Genomic DNA, 15,880 nt, shown 5'->3' on the forward strand with positions numbered 1-15,880 from the left:
ACAATATTCTAAGGCAAATAGGTTGTGCACTTTACTGTAGGGCCACACTGAAAAACCTCATAGGAAATGTTCCAAAGTAACAGCACTGCTTTTGAAAGGGGTGAATGAGACTGAGGACTCATTCCCTGACCAGAAGACCTTGGAGTATTTAATGATGGGAGGGATTTATAAATATGTAGTTTTAGATTTGTCTTGGGCTTTCCTTGCATTTTTATTGAGATTCCTCCTGTTTCTCAGAGCGGTGCTGGGAACATTTGTATCTGAGATGGGATTCTAACATTTCTGCTGTCATTGCTTGGTCAATTCTGATTTCTGCTTTACCATTTTGTTAAGCATTGTTTCAACTTTCCTTCATCTTCCAGTTCTTGTGAGTCAGATGGCTTCAGTTGATCAACCTTTTGTTTTATTTTGTTTTGTTTTTAACTGTTGCAGTTAGCTTCTCTTACTGGGACAAAAACACCAGACCAAAAGTAGCTTGTGGTCAGAAAAGGTTTGTTTCGGGCTTGCTGCTTGGAGGAGAAACTTCATCATGCTGGAGGAAGCTGCCTTTCTTCAGCATGCATCCACAGCAGAGAGCCAACAACTTGAACTCAAGGCGGCTCTGAACACACAGAGCTAGGCTCAGGATTGGTCTCCTTCAGCAGGCGGTCTGCCTACTTGAGACTAAGTAGGAAGCTTAATCAAAAACATTTGAGGCAATTGGGCCATTTACATTCAAACATTAGCCCCTTCAACAACTATGGAATGAAAGTTGTGCATGTCTATAGACTGGGACCCAAGAAACTTCTCTGTGTTGCTATGTACTCTGCTCTTTCCTTTCCTTGGGCGACTGCTTGAAACCAACAGATGGGGCTTTCCAGTGGCCTGTCAGAGACACAACTAAGTTAGAGGAAGTGTTCAACATGAACTTGTGACCGAACTTCACAGCCATCTGATTTCCAATGTAGTAATTACTGGAATAATTAGATGAGTTACTCTGCAGATGGCACTTAAGTTTCATGACATATGTGTCCTTCTTATATACAGCAGATGATATATGTAATACTTGTTCTTTGCTATAGCATTTATGTATATAGGATGCAAAATGCCTTGAACATTTCTCTTGCAAAGCCTCTAATTTTGTTTAGACCCACACGAAACATCAGACCTTCTTTGGCTTAGTCTGATAAAACTCTTGGCTTGCTGTGCTCAGTGTGCTGCACAGAAATTGTAACGCTGTGCTGACTACAGCTCTCATGACTATTACAGTATTTAAACTCTATCTTCAGTTTTACATGTTGAATAATAAAGTTACAGAATGTTCAAATATGCAGACAGTCACATTCAAACCAAACCTCAGAAAACCTTATGATTTTTTTCATGTATTTCATTCTAGTCTTTAAAAAAAAATGTTAGTTTTTGGAATTTAAAACTTATTGTTTTTAGTTAAAATTGATATAATATAAAATTTATGCCCACTAAATAATGTTTTTAAGATTTATGTAAGTTATGAAGTGTATCATTACTTCATTTTTTTCAGTCACTGCTTCAATAGGCTCTTAAAAATTGATTTGTTGTGGTATAATTGACACACAGTCTATAGATATTTTGTGTATGCTACTGGCTGTGTTTGGAGTTAAGATCAGGCTGTGAGACCATCAACTATCAGCACTCTCAATGGCATGAATACATCCAACCTATGAAAATTGTATTCTGTCCCTGTGCCTTTTGTTGTGGCTAAGAGCACTTAATGCAAATCTACCCTCATAGCAAGTTTTAAAAAGTACATAGTACATTATTGTCAGTCACAGTGTTGTATATTGATCTCCAGATTCCATTTTTCTTGCATAGTGAAACTTGAGCAACACTCCATGTCCTCCTTCCCCTAGGTCCTGGCAAAAACTGTTTCTACTCTCTGCTTCTATGTGTTTGGCTATTGTAAATCCCCTACATACAGCAGACTAGAAGACCTTGAAGTATTTAATGATGGGAGGGATTTATAAATGTGCAGTTTTAGATTTCTCTTGTGCTTTCCTCGTGTTTTTATTGAGATTCCTCCTATTTCTGTGCTTTCGGTGGTGGCTTTATTTCATTTAGGACAGTATTCTCCAGGTTCCTCCCTTTTTTCAGAAGCAGTAGAATTTCTTACTTAAAAATGATGACAACAACAACAAACATTACTCTGTTGAATACACATGTTACTTTTTAAAATCTTTTCATCTGCTGGTGGACACTTAGGTTGAGTTCATCTCTTGGCTGTTGTTAATAATGTGGCAATGGCTGGGGTGTGCTGGTGCATGCCATTAATCCCAGAATTTAGGAGGCAGAGGTAGGAGCATCACTCTGAGCTCGAGACCAGCCTGAGACTACATAGTAAATTCCAAGTGAGACCCTACCTTGAAACACAAACCAAAATGTGGTAATGAACATGGCAGGACAGGCATCACTTTAATGTCTGAATTTCCATTTTGTTGACTGTGTACTTGCCAGTGGGATTGCTAAGTCAAATGGTTATTTGACTTTGAATTCTTTTGTGCATGTGAGTCCTAGCATGTGCATGCCATGGTACACATGTGGAGATCAGAGGACATTTGGTGTCAGTCTTCACCAGTCACCTTTTTTTTTTTTTTTTAAAATTTTTTATTTATTTTATTTGAGAGCAAGAGACACAGAGAGAAAGACAGACCAGTCACCTTTTTGAGGTTGGGTTTCTTGTTTATTATTGCATATGCTAGGCTAGGTGATCTTTGGGCTTCTGGGTGTTCCTCTTTCTCATCACAGATGTACATGGGGATTACAGATGCCTGCTACAGTGTCTGGCTTTGCATGGGCTCTGTGCATCCAAACTCAGCTCCTGACATTTGAGTGGAAAATGCTTTATCCACTGAGCCACGTCCTCAGCTCCTTCCACTTTGAATTTTTAAAGAATGCTCTATGTTGGTTTTCTTAGTGGTGGTAGCGAGTTATATTCTCTCCAACATTGTAAAGGCTTTTCTTTACTCTGTCTGAACTCCCACATACTTAATTTATATGTATATTATTTGGAAGCAGCCATGCTAACAGGCATGAGATGGTTCTTGTGGTTTTGGCTTTTCCTAGTGATTGGTAATAACAAACATCTTTGCATATACCTGTTGGTGGGATTGCATGTGAACTTTAGAAGATGTACCTTTATTATCTTTTTTTAAAAAAAAATTTCATTGGAAACTTTAATATATGAATATACTATAAATTGGTCATATTCCCATCAGGATATCTTTTTTTCTATCCCCTTTCCATCACCCGCATTCCACTGAGGGCCCTCATCAGTGATGGTCTTAGTATCACTGTGAGGTCATGAATGTACCATTGGTTCTTGGAAGAACAGTGCCCCATAGCACACCTTCGCACTCTGTGGGTCTTGCATATTCTGCTCCCTCTTCCACAATGGTCCCTGAGCCTTGTAGGGCATGGTTTAGTGATGAACTCTCAGAAGTCTCTGACTTTCTGCTTTGGTGGGTTTTGTGTCTCCTCAGTGTCTGCTGCCATCTACCTATAGAAGGTTCTCAGACTGGCTGTGAGAGCTGCACTTACATTTAATCTGCCATTTCTCTGCAGTGTCTTCTGGGCACTAGCAGTTGTAATAAAGATGACTTGCGGGCTGGAGAAATGGCTTAGCGGTTAAGCGCTTGCCTGTGAAGCCTAAGGACCCCAGTTCGAGGCTCGGTTCCCCAGGTCCCACGTTAGCCAGATGCACAAGGGGGCGCACACGTCTGGAGTTCGCTTGCAGAGGCTGGAAGCCCTGGCACGCCCATTCTCATTCTCTCTGCCTCTTTGTCTGTCTGTCGCTCTCAAATAAATAAATAAAAATAAACCAAAAAAAAATTAAAAAAAAAAAAAGATGACTTGCCTCACACTTGTCATGTAGTAGGCAGTTGGATTTCTTGTATTGTCATACTTATGGGTCTTGGCTCCCCCAGTATTCACTGACATCTGTAGAAAGCAGATTCTCTAGCCAAGAGTAAGAGAAGCATGGATCAAAAGAGAGAAAAAGACATTTGGAAGACATTTTGAGGAGTATCACCTCTCTCTAGCCACAGAACAGTGAAAGCTTCCCTCTTCCCCTCTATGACCTTCCAAGTCATAGGATTTGGACTGGTTTCTCACTACCAAGCATAAATGAAGTTCCTCCCACTGAGTTAGCCTCATATCCAACTAGAGAGTAGCTGATTACCCCCATAACTATGTGCCACTATTGCATCACTAGGTGCATCTTGCCTAGCTTGTTAATTTTGTAGCTTACAGGATCCATTGCTTGTTCATATTGTTGATGACTATTTTTTTTTTTTTTTGAGGTAAGGTCTCACTCTAGCTCAGACTGACCTTGAATTCAGTATGTAATCTCAGGGTGGCCTTGAACTCATGGTGATCCTCCTACCTCTGCCTCCTGAGTGCTGAAATTAAAGTTGTGCACCACCACACTCAGCTACTGTTGATGACTTTCATCCTACAGTAGCTCACATAGAATGTTCCAGCACTATGGCAGCTAGCCAGGATGGATATGGTTTCCATCCTAGTTCCAGCTTAATTTCTCAATGTCCTGTAACTGTAGCCCATGGTGTCTTCAACAGTAGGGTTCTACCATCTAGTTCATGTGGATAACTAAGCACTTGGGCAGTGGTCTGCATTGTTTTGGTGGTCTTATGGACCTCCCTAACCAATATTCACTGTGTGCTTGTAGTGGGGGATGACCTATTTCTGGCACTGGGGTTTAACAGTAACAACCTATGGTTTTGGTGTAAAGCTTTCTCTTCCTTATAAGGGTATTTCTACCCAAATTCTTTCTTTTCACAAAGTTAGACCTTTTACTGTCAGAGAAGTAGGTGTCTAGGTACTTACCCATACCATCTTTAGTTTTGTATATCCTTCCCTCTCCCCTCATTCCTTTCCCCCTTAGACCTTTCTACCCTCTGTATTATATAACTCCACTTGCCTGTCTACCTCATTCTAGCTTCCTGCCCACTACTACTGATGCTGACTATAACTTACAAATAAATCTAACTGTTCCAAGTTAGGACCTACCTGCATATGGGAGGGAACACAAGTATTTGTCTTTTTGAGTCTAGATTACCTCATTTAGTATAACTTTCCAGTTCCTGTGTGTGTATCACATCTTCATTATCCATTCATAAGTTGGTGGGCATCTGGGATGATTTAATTTTATAGCTATTGTGAATATAGCATCAACAAACATGGCTGAGCAGGTATCACTATAGTAAGGTGTACAGAGATTTTAGGATTTATGCTCAGGAGTGGCATAACTGGATCATATGGTAGGTGTATATTTAGATTTTTGAGGAATCTCTACACTGCTTTCCATAGTGTGTTTTCAAGTTTATACTCACACTAACAGTGAATAAGGGTTCCTCCTGCCCCACACCCTCACCAGCATTTGTTGTTGCTATTGAATTGTTTTATGGTTTTTTTGTTTGTTTATTTTTATTTACTTATTTGAGAGGGACAGACAGAGAAAGAGGCAGAGAAAGAGAGAGAGAGAGAGAGAGAGAGAGAGAGAGAGAGACAGAGAGAGAGAGAGAGAATGAATAGACATGCCAGGGCCTCAAGCCACTGCAAACAAATTTTACACATGTGCACTCCCTTGTGCATCTGGCTAACATGGGTCCTGGGGAATCGAGCCTTGAACTGGGGTCCTTAGGCTTCACAGGCAAGTGCTTAACTGCTAAGCCATCTCTCCAACCCTGTTTTATGGTTTTTTGAGGTAGGATCTCACTGTAGCCCAGGCTGACTTGGAATTCACTATGTAGTATTAGGGTGGCCTCAAACTCATGGCAAGCCTTCTACCTCTACCTCTCAAGTGCTGGGGTTAAAGGTGTGTGCCACCAAAACTGGATCATTTGACTTTTTTTTTGATGATAGTCATGCTGACTGGAGAGAGATGGGCTCTCAAAGCAGTTTTACATTGGATAATGATGGCAAACATTTTTGTTTAATATATTTTTAAAATTTATTTATTTATTTATTTGAGAGCGACAAACACAGAGAGAAAGACAGATATAGGAAGAGAGAGAGAATGGGCGCGCCAGGGCTTCCAGCCTCTGCAAACAAACTCCAGATGCATGCACCCCCTTGTGCATCTGGCTAACGTGGGACCTGGGGAACCGAGCCTTGAACCGGGATCCTTAGGCTTCACAGGCAAGTGCTTAACCGCTCAGCCATCTCTCCAGCCCATGGCAAACATTTTTAAAGAGTTTTGTTGGCCATTTGTATTTCTTCCTTTGAGAATTCACTGCTCAGTTTCCTGCCCCATTTTTTGAGTGGGTTGAATGAATTTTTAAAAAAATTATTTTTAAGTATTACTTCTGTTTTGTCTACATTTGAGAGAGGGAAAAATAGAGGGAGGGAGAGAGGGAGAGAATGGGTGAGCCAGGGCCTCTGACCACTGGAAATGAACTCCAGATGCATGTATCACCTTGTGCATTTGGCTTACGTGGGTCCTGGGTAATTGAGCCAGGGTTCTTTGGCTTTGCAGGCAAGTGCCTTAACTCTTAAAACCTATATTCAGCCCAGTTTTAGGTTTTCTGTTGAAGTCATCAATCCATTTGGAGTTCATTTTTGTGCAGGGTAAGAGAAGAGGGTCTAGATTAAACATTCCACATGTGGTTATCCAGTATACCCTTTTCTTAATTTTAAATTCCTTTTGTTTGTTTTTTCTTAAATTAATTTTTTAATTGACAACCTCCATAATTGTACACAATAATCCATGGTAATTCCTCCCTCTCCCCACTTTCCCTTTTGAAACTCCACTCTCCATTGTACCATTTACCCCTCTGAGTCAGTCTCTCTTTTATTCTGATGTCATCATCTTCCTATTATGATGGCCTTTTGTAGGTAGTGTCAGACACTGTGAAGTCATCGATATCCAGGCCATTTTGTGTCTGAAGGAGTGCATTGTAAGGAGTCCTACCCTTCCTTTGGCTCTTACATTCTTTCTGCCACCTCTTACGCAGTGGACCCTGAGCCTTGGAAGCTGTGATAGAGATAGCTCAGTGCTGAGCACTCCTCTATCACTTCTTCTCAACACCATGGTGCCTTCTGAGTCATCCTAAAGTCACTGACATTTAAAAAGAGAAGCTTCTCTCACTAAAAGTGAGAGTAGCATTAATATATGGGTGTGAACATTAACAGAAGTGCTTATTGGGCAGTTTGGTGAGCATAGTGTATACATTTAGCCAGACACCAGCAGACATTATATCCCTTATTACTACCCCTGTTGTAGGTTTTCAGTATCAGGGATGTATTCCCTCCCATGGAGTGGGCCTCTAGTTCAATTAGAGGGTGGTTGGTTTCCCCCATGACAGACATGCTGCTATTGCACTCATTGGCTCAATTGGCCTAGCTGGCCGAATTTAAGGCTTGAAGCGCGTTCACTGTTGAGTATCTCCAGTGGTGATTTTTCTCTCTCTCTCATTGAACTGCATGTAGTGTAACTTTTTCCAGCTTTCTGTCAGCTGGTCTACATTGAGGAGGTTTTCAGTTCAGCTCCAGCAGGATTTCTTAGTGACCTTGTAGCCCAAGTATGTGGAGTCTTCAGCAATAGGGTCTTACCATCTATTCCTGGTGGGAAACCAAGAGCCTCAGCAATGGCCTGTAATGTTTTGGGGGCATCAGTGACCTCCCTGACCAACAACTCACTAGAAGGTATTCCATCCCTGGCACTGAAAATTTTCTAGTAATAATCTATGGCTTTTGAGTGTTCCATTGTCTAAAAAGTAGGTTTCCATATGACTTATTTATATCCTCCTAGATTTTTATTAGCCCTCCCTCCACCTTTCCTTTACTCAATCTCTTCCCCTGACCTCACTTAGGCTTTTCCACCCCATTAATCTGTTCTTCTACTTACACACATATATAATACCATCCTATTAAGTGCCCCCTCCCTCCCTTTCTATTTCCTTTATATCCCCTTTGTAGCTTATTGGCGTCTTCTTCTGAGTGTTCTTCCTACTCACGTAGAAGTGCAATCATTTGTAGCTAGGATCTGCATTGGAAAGAGCACATGTGACGTGTGGCTTTCTGGGCCTGGGTTACCTCACTAAGTATAATACTTTCCTGGTCCATCCATTTTCCTGCAAATTTCACAATGTCATTTTTCTTTACTGCTGAGTAGAACTCCATTGTATAAATGTGCCACATTTTCATTATCCACTCATCAGTTGAGGGACATCTAGGCTGGCTCCATTTCCCAGCTATTGCGAATAGAGCGGCACTAAACATGGTTGAGCAAGTATCTCTAAGGTAGTGAGATGAGTTCTTCGGATATATGCCTAGGAGTGCTATAGCTGAGTCATATGGTAAATATAATTTTAGCTATCTCAGGAACTTCCACACTGATTTCCACAATGGTTTGACCAGATTGCATTCCTACCAACAGTGTAGAAGGGTTCCTCTTTTTCCGCATCCTCACCAGCATTTGTGGTCATTTGTATTCACGATGGTAGCCAATGTGACAGGAGTGAGAAGAAATTTCAATATAGTTTTAATCTGCATTTTCTTGATGACTAGGGATGTAGAACATTTTTTTAGATGTTTATATGCCATCTGTATTTCTTCCTTTGAGAACTCTCTATGCAGTTCCATAGCCCATTTTTAACTGGGTTGTTTTATTTCTTATTATTTAGTGTTTTGAGTTCTTTGTACATCCTAGATATTAATCCTCTGTCAGATGTATAGCTGGCAGATTTTCTCCCATTCTGTAGGTTGCCTCTTTGCTCTATTCACTATGTCCTTTGCCATACAAAAGCTTTGTAATTTCATGAGGTCCCACGGTTGATCTGTGGTTTTATTTCCTGAGCAATTAGGGTTATATTCAGAAAGTCTTTGTCAAAACCAATCTGTTGAAGGGTTTCCCCTACTTTTTCCTCTAGTAGTTTCTAAGTTTCAGGCTTGATATGAAGGTGTTTGATCCATTTGGACTCAACTCTTGTGCATGGAGAGAGATAAGGATCTATTTTTCATCCATCTATAGATACATATCTAGTTTTCCTAGCACTATTTGCTGAAGAGGCTGTCTTTTCTCCAGTAAGTATTTTTGGCATTTTTGTTGAAGATCAGGTGGCTGTAGCTATCCATATTTACATCTGGGCCCTCTATTGTGTTCCATTGATCTACATGTCTGCTTTTGTGACAGTACCATGATGTTTTTGTTACTATTGCTCTGTAATATAGGTGAAAATCAGGTATGGTGATACCACCAGCTTTATTTTTGTTGCTCAAAATTGTGCATCTGGCTTACGTGGGTCCTGGGGAATCAAGCCTCAAACCGGGATTCTAAGGCTTCACAGGCAAGCACTTAACCACTAAGCCATCTCTCCAGCCCAGCATTTATTATTTTAATGGATACAGTTAAAGGTACTGAACAGATCCGGTTGTTTGTGAGAACCAGAAGTTGGGTTAATGCAATGGTGGTGACATTTTTCCTTCTGTGTTCTCTTGACAGTCACTCCTGAAGCCATTGGCTTCTTATCTGCAGTTGGGGTGTTTGTCGTTCTCCTGGCTGTCCTCTTCCTCTTCATCAACAAGAAGCTGTGCTTTGAAACCATAGGAGGCCTTCCCTATCTCGAGCAGCAAGGGAAGAGAAAGCGCTCCAGGGACAAGACGGGGGCCTGCCCGGGGCTGGGTAAGCACTATGTGTCATGTTCTCCCGAGCTTGGCCACTTGCTGCTATTTGGTTCAGGGAAAGCGTCACTATCTGCAAGGTGGGTGCCATAAGAATTCACGTGTGAGCTGCATGAGTAGCCGCTGTAGTGACATGAACGACATTACCAAAGGATAGCGCCATCTTCATGAAAGTAATGCTGTCGGTAGAGCACACGCGGAAAGACTGACCTCCACTCCCTCCGGCTCTGCTCTTTAGACGTCTAGGTTTACTTTCCCTCTGACTAACACTAAGGGAAAAAAGTGTCTTTTGGTTGACAAGAGCTTGCATGTTGGCACACTGTGGACATTTTGCTTCTTCTTCTTCTTTTTTTTTTTTTTGTTTATTCCTGGACCTGGTAGGACAATACTCCACTTTCCAAAGGGAGGTTTTTGTTGTTGTTGTTGTTGTTGTTTTTGTTTTTACTCTGCACATTCACTGTACACATCATTTATTCATCAGTTTGATGAAGGAAAATTCACATGCAGTTGACTTTTTGCTCTTAAGAAATATAGACTTCTAGGTGTTGAAGCATAAAACTTAGCTATGAAGAACATTACCACAGAGTCCAGACTGTCACCACAGGGAAGTTAGATCCCAAAAGACTATGCTCTTTTCTTACAGGTAACAGCCTTGCCCTGCTTTAAGATGCTCATTCTCACCCTCCTTTCTCATACCTCACAGTGTGTAGAGCACATTGGAGCTGGCTAAGGAGCAATCTTGAATCTTCTTTTGAGCAGGGGCAAGGTTATAAGGAGAATGACTTCTGGGCCTCCTACTTCTTGCGTGTTCTCAGTGAGTTGGAACCAAACAGAATATTTGGCTCATTGGTTATGGTGGCTTTTGTAGCCATGGACATTTCAGCTTTTTTTTTTTTTTTTTTGCCTTATCACAAAAGGGCATCATTTAGAATCAAAGTATGTTGCTTCATCACCAATTACATGAAAATGTAACAGCACAGATAAGCATTTCACTCTTTTTCGGGTTCAGGACTTTAGGAGTGGCTTAGTTGGGCAGTTAGTTCTACATGACAGTCTCCCATGAGGCTGCAGGCAGGGTGTCAGTGGGTAGAGTCACTTCCACGATGGCAAGAAGACCCCTGTGGAAGCCTCCAGGGCTTCCTGAAGTTTTGAGACACAGCAGCTCTCCAGAGTAGCAGATCCTTGGCGTGTAGGGAGGAACCACAGTTCTTTCTAAAACCTGGTCTGGAAGGTCACACATTGTTACTTCTGTCCCCTTCTTTTGTTACTGACTATAGCCCATTTTCAAGGCTTTGGTGCAGAGTATTAGGGAGATATGGGACTGTTTCTTAAAGCCACCGCAGTGGTCAGTAATGGGAAAGGATGTAAATTGTAGGTTTGGCAGTTGAGCTGCATCGTTGCTTAGTGCTTTGCTTTTTTGAACACCACCTGAGACTCTGACTCATCTTAAGAACACAGGATGGAATATTATACAGTTTGTCATATAAAATCGGGGTCTTGTGAATCCTTCAGCCACTACTGTCCCAGTTGGGTACAGGTAAGTGGGATATGCTGACTCATGCTTGGTTGTGGGGCGGTATGGAGGCAGGAGTCATAGTAAGTCCATTTTCCTCCCCTCAGAGATGGCTGCCACTTATTATGTGAGCTTAGAAAATTAGGGAACCATTCTGGTTTCAGTGTCCTCCTCTGCATATTAAGTTTATCCTTTGTGGTGGTTTGACTCAGGTGTCCCCCATAAACTTAGGTGTTCTGAATGCTAGGTTCCCAGCTGATGGAGATTTGAGAATTAACCCCTCCAGGAGGCAGTGTGTTTTTGGGGGCTGGCTTACAGTTGTTATAAACAGTGTCTCTTTGCCAGCGTTTGGCACACCCTCCTGCTCCTGTTGTCCACCTCATGTTGGCCAGGCGGTGATGTCCACCCTCTGCTCATGCCATCGTTTTCCTTGCCATCATAGAGCTTCCCCCTCCAGCCTGTAGGCCAAAGTAAATCTCTTTTTTCCCACAAGCTGCTCTTGGTTGGGTGATTTCTACCAGCAATGAGAACCTGACTGCAATATCCCTAGATCTCTGGCAGGCTTGATTTAGAATGAATGCTTTACTTTTGCAAAGATGCTAACATGAGGTCTGTGCTGAGGTCCTGGTAGAAAGTTAACTATGGCAGTGCAGTGTTAACAAGGGAGTCATCTAGGATTGATGTCACACACTAATACACTGCATTGGTTACTTAAACCAGGGGATTAAAGCTGGTGATGTTTTCTTCTTTGCAAATGATAATGAGTACAAAGAAGTAAGGTTGGAGCTACTTAAAAGATTTCCTCTTTGTCTGGTTTGATATGTTATTTGAGTGTTTTAGCGACAATTAGAAATTATACTTGCAAATAAGTTGAGGCTTGAAGATCATCTTGAAACAATAACAGTAAAGCATGAACTGTTAGCTGTTAGCATTTTTTAAAAAGCGCTGAAAAAGACATGCTTCAAACCTTCACTGAGATCATATGAAGGGAGCTTTAAGAATAATGGATTCAGGAGAAACTTCAAATGATAATGCCTCAGAAACAAACACCTTCATTTTGACATGTCTCTTTTAAAGGTTTCATTATCCTTGATCAAAAGTCAGGGAAAAACTGGCTTCTATTCCAGATTTTATCTAACCTTTGATATTTTTCGTAATCATTATCCTCAGCGCACTAATTTCTCCATGAAGTTGGATTGCTCTTAACATATTTTGACAAGTGTTAAAGAGAGGCAAGAAAGCGGGCTCATGTGGAACGCTGGGAGCTTACTTCTGTCACTAATTGGCCATGATATTTTGGGAAACCCACTTCACCTCTCTGGGCCTTAAGCCCTCGTTTGCAAATTGATGACTCTGGACTAGTTTCTCCCAACTCTCATTCTGTGATCCTGCTTGGTTCACAGGGTTACCATGACAACTTGTTTAGCTCTATGAATGGAAGAGACCTAATAAGAATGATTAAAAATCAAGTAGGTATTGCGACTCCTAGATTGAATTGTATCAGGTTGCCATTTCTGAAGATTAAAAAAAAAAAAAAAAAAAAAACAGGCTGAATATCCACAACCTAATCAATCATTACAATCTGTGTAAGAGTTTGGAGCCAAATACATGGTAATGTTGAAAGACAGGGGTAGCAATTTGTTTTCTGACTCTACTGTGCAAAAATAGTTTGCTGGCAAATGCCTTGCCTCCTTTAGGTTGTGGTTTTTTTTTTTTTTTTTTCACAGTTCAAAGATTTATGCATATCATTGTAACTGGGATTAGTAAGGAGAGAAATGAGTGGAAATGAGGTCTTCCTAGAGCCACAGATAGTGCTGTGGTAACGAGGAACTAACATTCATCACTTACTTCTGCCATGTGCTTACTTGGTATTCTACGTGCATTATTCGATCTCTTTATTTAAATTGCTCATTGCTAGTGATTGTTTTGGGGGACGAGCAGATACCACTTGGAACAAAGAAGGCTTTGTTCAGCTTTGAGATGTAAAATTGATCACAAATAAAACTCTCACAATGAAAATCTTTCAAAGACAGAAAGAGAGAAGGCAAGAGAAAATTGAATAGATTTCTGTCTTATTTTCCCCAAAGTATTCTGTAAAAGAAAAAAAAAAAAATACTCAGGGTCTCACGTAGCTCAGGTTGTCCTCAAACTTGCTTGATTGCCAGGAATAATCTGGAACTTCTGATCCTCCTGCATGTGCCTCCCAACTGTCCAAGGCTGTGATTACAGGTTTGCACCACCATGTGTGGCTTACCCAAGCATGTTTTTATTTAGGTGTCTATGACAAATTTAGACTTTGGAGCCAAGACTTTCATCTTAAGAGGCACTAGAAGTGATTTGAGGCAGGGAGGGATTACACCCTTCTGAATCAAGAATCATGAATCAAGGGCAATGGCTTGGTAAGTTTATGGAAAGAGGTTCCATGGGCCAGAGATCCTTCCCTAGTTCCACCCCTGAGAAGGGTGGTGGCAGGTGTTGATCTGTTTAGAGCAGCTGAAGGAGGAAGACCAGAACCCAATGTGGTCAGAGCAAGAGTCAGGAAGTGGAGTTCCCTACCCTTCTCATCGGGCACGGAGCCAGGAGATTGCTTCTTGGTGAACTGTGTGGATGTGAGGTGGCTGCAGTGGAGTGAAAGTGAAAGGAGGTTGGCAGAAGAGAGAACTTAAGTAGTCATTTCTTTAGCAAATCTTTAAAAAAAAATTTATTTATTTGAGAGAGAGAGAATGAGGCAGAAGAAGAGAAAGAGAGAGAATGGTGCACCAGGGCCTGTAGCTACTGCAAACAAACTCTGGACCTTGTGCATCTGGCTTATATGAATCCTGGGGAAATGAACCTGGGTCCTTTGGCTTTGTAAGCAAGTGCTTTGAATACTGAGCCATCTCTCCTATCTAGCCACCAAGTACTTTTAACTGCCGAGCCACCTCTCCTGTTTATTTGGACTTGTCAGTTTTGTCATCTGTGCTGCCCGAACGGCCACCCAGAGGCACGTGGGTGCTTCCCAGGCACTGCTATACCCAGAGAGGCTAACGTCTCTGGCTTGCAGGAGCCCACAGGACGGAACAGCTTGTAAAATAAAATGGTGGGAGAATCAGGATTTGTAGCAGGTACAAAAATAAAACCATGAAGCTACATTTATGGGTATGGTTGTACATGCCTGAGATTTTGGCATTTGGGAATATGGGGCAGGAAGATTAGAAGTTCAAGGCCAGCCTGGGATACATTGCAAGACTCTCCTATAAAACAAAATCAAAAAAGGAACAAAAAAAAAATGTAGATATATAGTGAAGTAGCCAGCATATTATGCATGTCTTTATTTTTTTCTTTTGACTCCTTGACATGGAGAGTTATATGCATCCATGTGCCCATCTTAAAGATATAAATCACTATTATCAATTTATTTATACTTATGATTTAACATAAAGATAAATATAGCTGGAGAAAGTGTTTTCTTTTCTTTTTTTTTTTTTTTTTTTTTTGAGGCAGGGTCTCACTCTAACCCCAGCTGGCCTGGAACTCACTTTGTAGCTCAAGCCAGGCCTCAAACTCATGCTGTCTTACTTTACCCTCCTGAGTGCTAGGATTATAGGAATGAACTTCCATGCCCATCCGAGACAGTGATATATTTTTAAAAATTTTATTTACTTAAGAGAGATATAGAGAAAAAATAGGCATGCCAGAGCCTCTAACCACTGCAAACAAATTCCAGACTCATGGGCCACCTTGTGCATCTAGCTTACGTGGCTACTGGGGAATTGAGCCTGGGTCCTTAGGCTTTGCAGGTAACCTTAACCACTAAGCAATCTCTCTGGCCCCGAGACAGTGATTTTTTTTTTTTTTTTTTGAGGACAATGAAAGAGCAGTATGATTCAGAAGCATCTTTATGGAATAAAGGTGTAGTCATCAGTCTCTTAGGAATTACATTTTGTGTGTATGTGTGGGGGGGGGTGAAGACACATAAAAAACTAAATCGGCAAATGAAATAATCACAGATTACTATAGATGGTATAAAGGTTTAAAATTAGTGCTAATTGACAGTACAGGGAGATTTGTAGCTGTGTTTGAAAATACCTGGCTCACTGCTGGAGAGGACAGCTACAACATCTTAGTGGCAGTTGTGCGTGTCGGTGGGTAGTAGGGAGGGTCAGGGAGAAAGAAAGGAAGAGCACAAGTTTGATTAAGGACCGATCTCATGTAGCTGTAGAACTTGGCAAGTTTAAAACAGATTCAAAACAGTGTCAGCCAGTAGACTGCAGATCAAGGCCAGAATCAATGTTGCAATTCAAGTCAGAAGGCTGTCTGAACTCCTTTTGCTGGAAGTCTTTGTTCAATGCATGCCTTCATGTTATTAGACAAGGCCCACCTTCATTATAGAGTGTCACCTGCTTTTACACAAAGCTGACTGAGTTAGATGTCAGTCTCAGATACAAAGAGCTGCAGAAGCATTCAGGATAATCTTTGACCGGTATCTTGACACTATGGCCCAGTTAACTTGATGCATATAATTAACCATCACAGGAACTTATCTTCCATCTGTGTTTCTGTTATTTCCTTCAGGGCATTATGGCAGGAAGTTGGCGAAAGGTCTCCATTAAAAACACCCCCTTTTAAAAAAAATTATGACAGTGCTCGAACATAGAAAAGGGAGATGAAGAATGGTATAATGAACACATGTGAGTCAGCCTAGATGCCTTTTGACAGATGACTGGATAATGA

The 15,880-nt window shown here is 41.2% G+C and overlaps 1 protein-coding gene across 3 annotated transcripts in view; it reads left to right on the plus strand.

Annotated features, from left to right (window-relative positions):
- Positions 1-15,880, plus strand: part of Syt16 (synaptotagmin 16) — a 327,748-nt gene that overhangs the window by 174,880 nt on the left and 136,988 nt on the right. The window contains exon 2 of one of the 3 annotated variants that reach the window (XM_045155281.1): positions 9,476-9,655. In XM_045155281.1, coding sequence (XP_045011216.1) covers positions 9,476-9,655 — 180 coding nt within the window. Of the gene's footprint in view, positions 1-9,475; positions 9,656-15,880 lie in introns of those variants that run through there. The other 2 variants (XM_045155280.1, XM_004649246.2) reach the window with 2 other exon arrangements.

The sequence above is a fragment of the Jaculus jaculus genome, chromosome 7 (genome assembly GCF_020740685.1).
Source record: "Jaculus jaculus isolate mJacJac1 chromosome 7, mJacJac1.mat.Y.cur, whole genome shotgun sequence".
Classification (NCBI taxonomy): Eukaryota; Metazoa; Chordata; class Mammalia; order Rodentia; family Dipodidae; genus Jaculus; species Jaculus jaculus.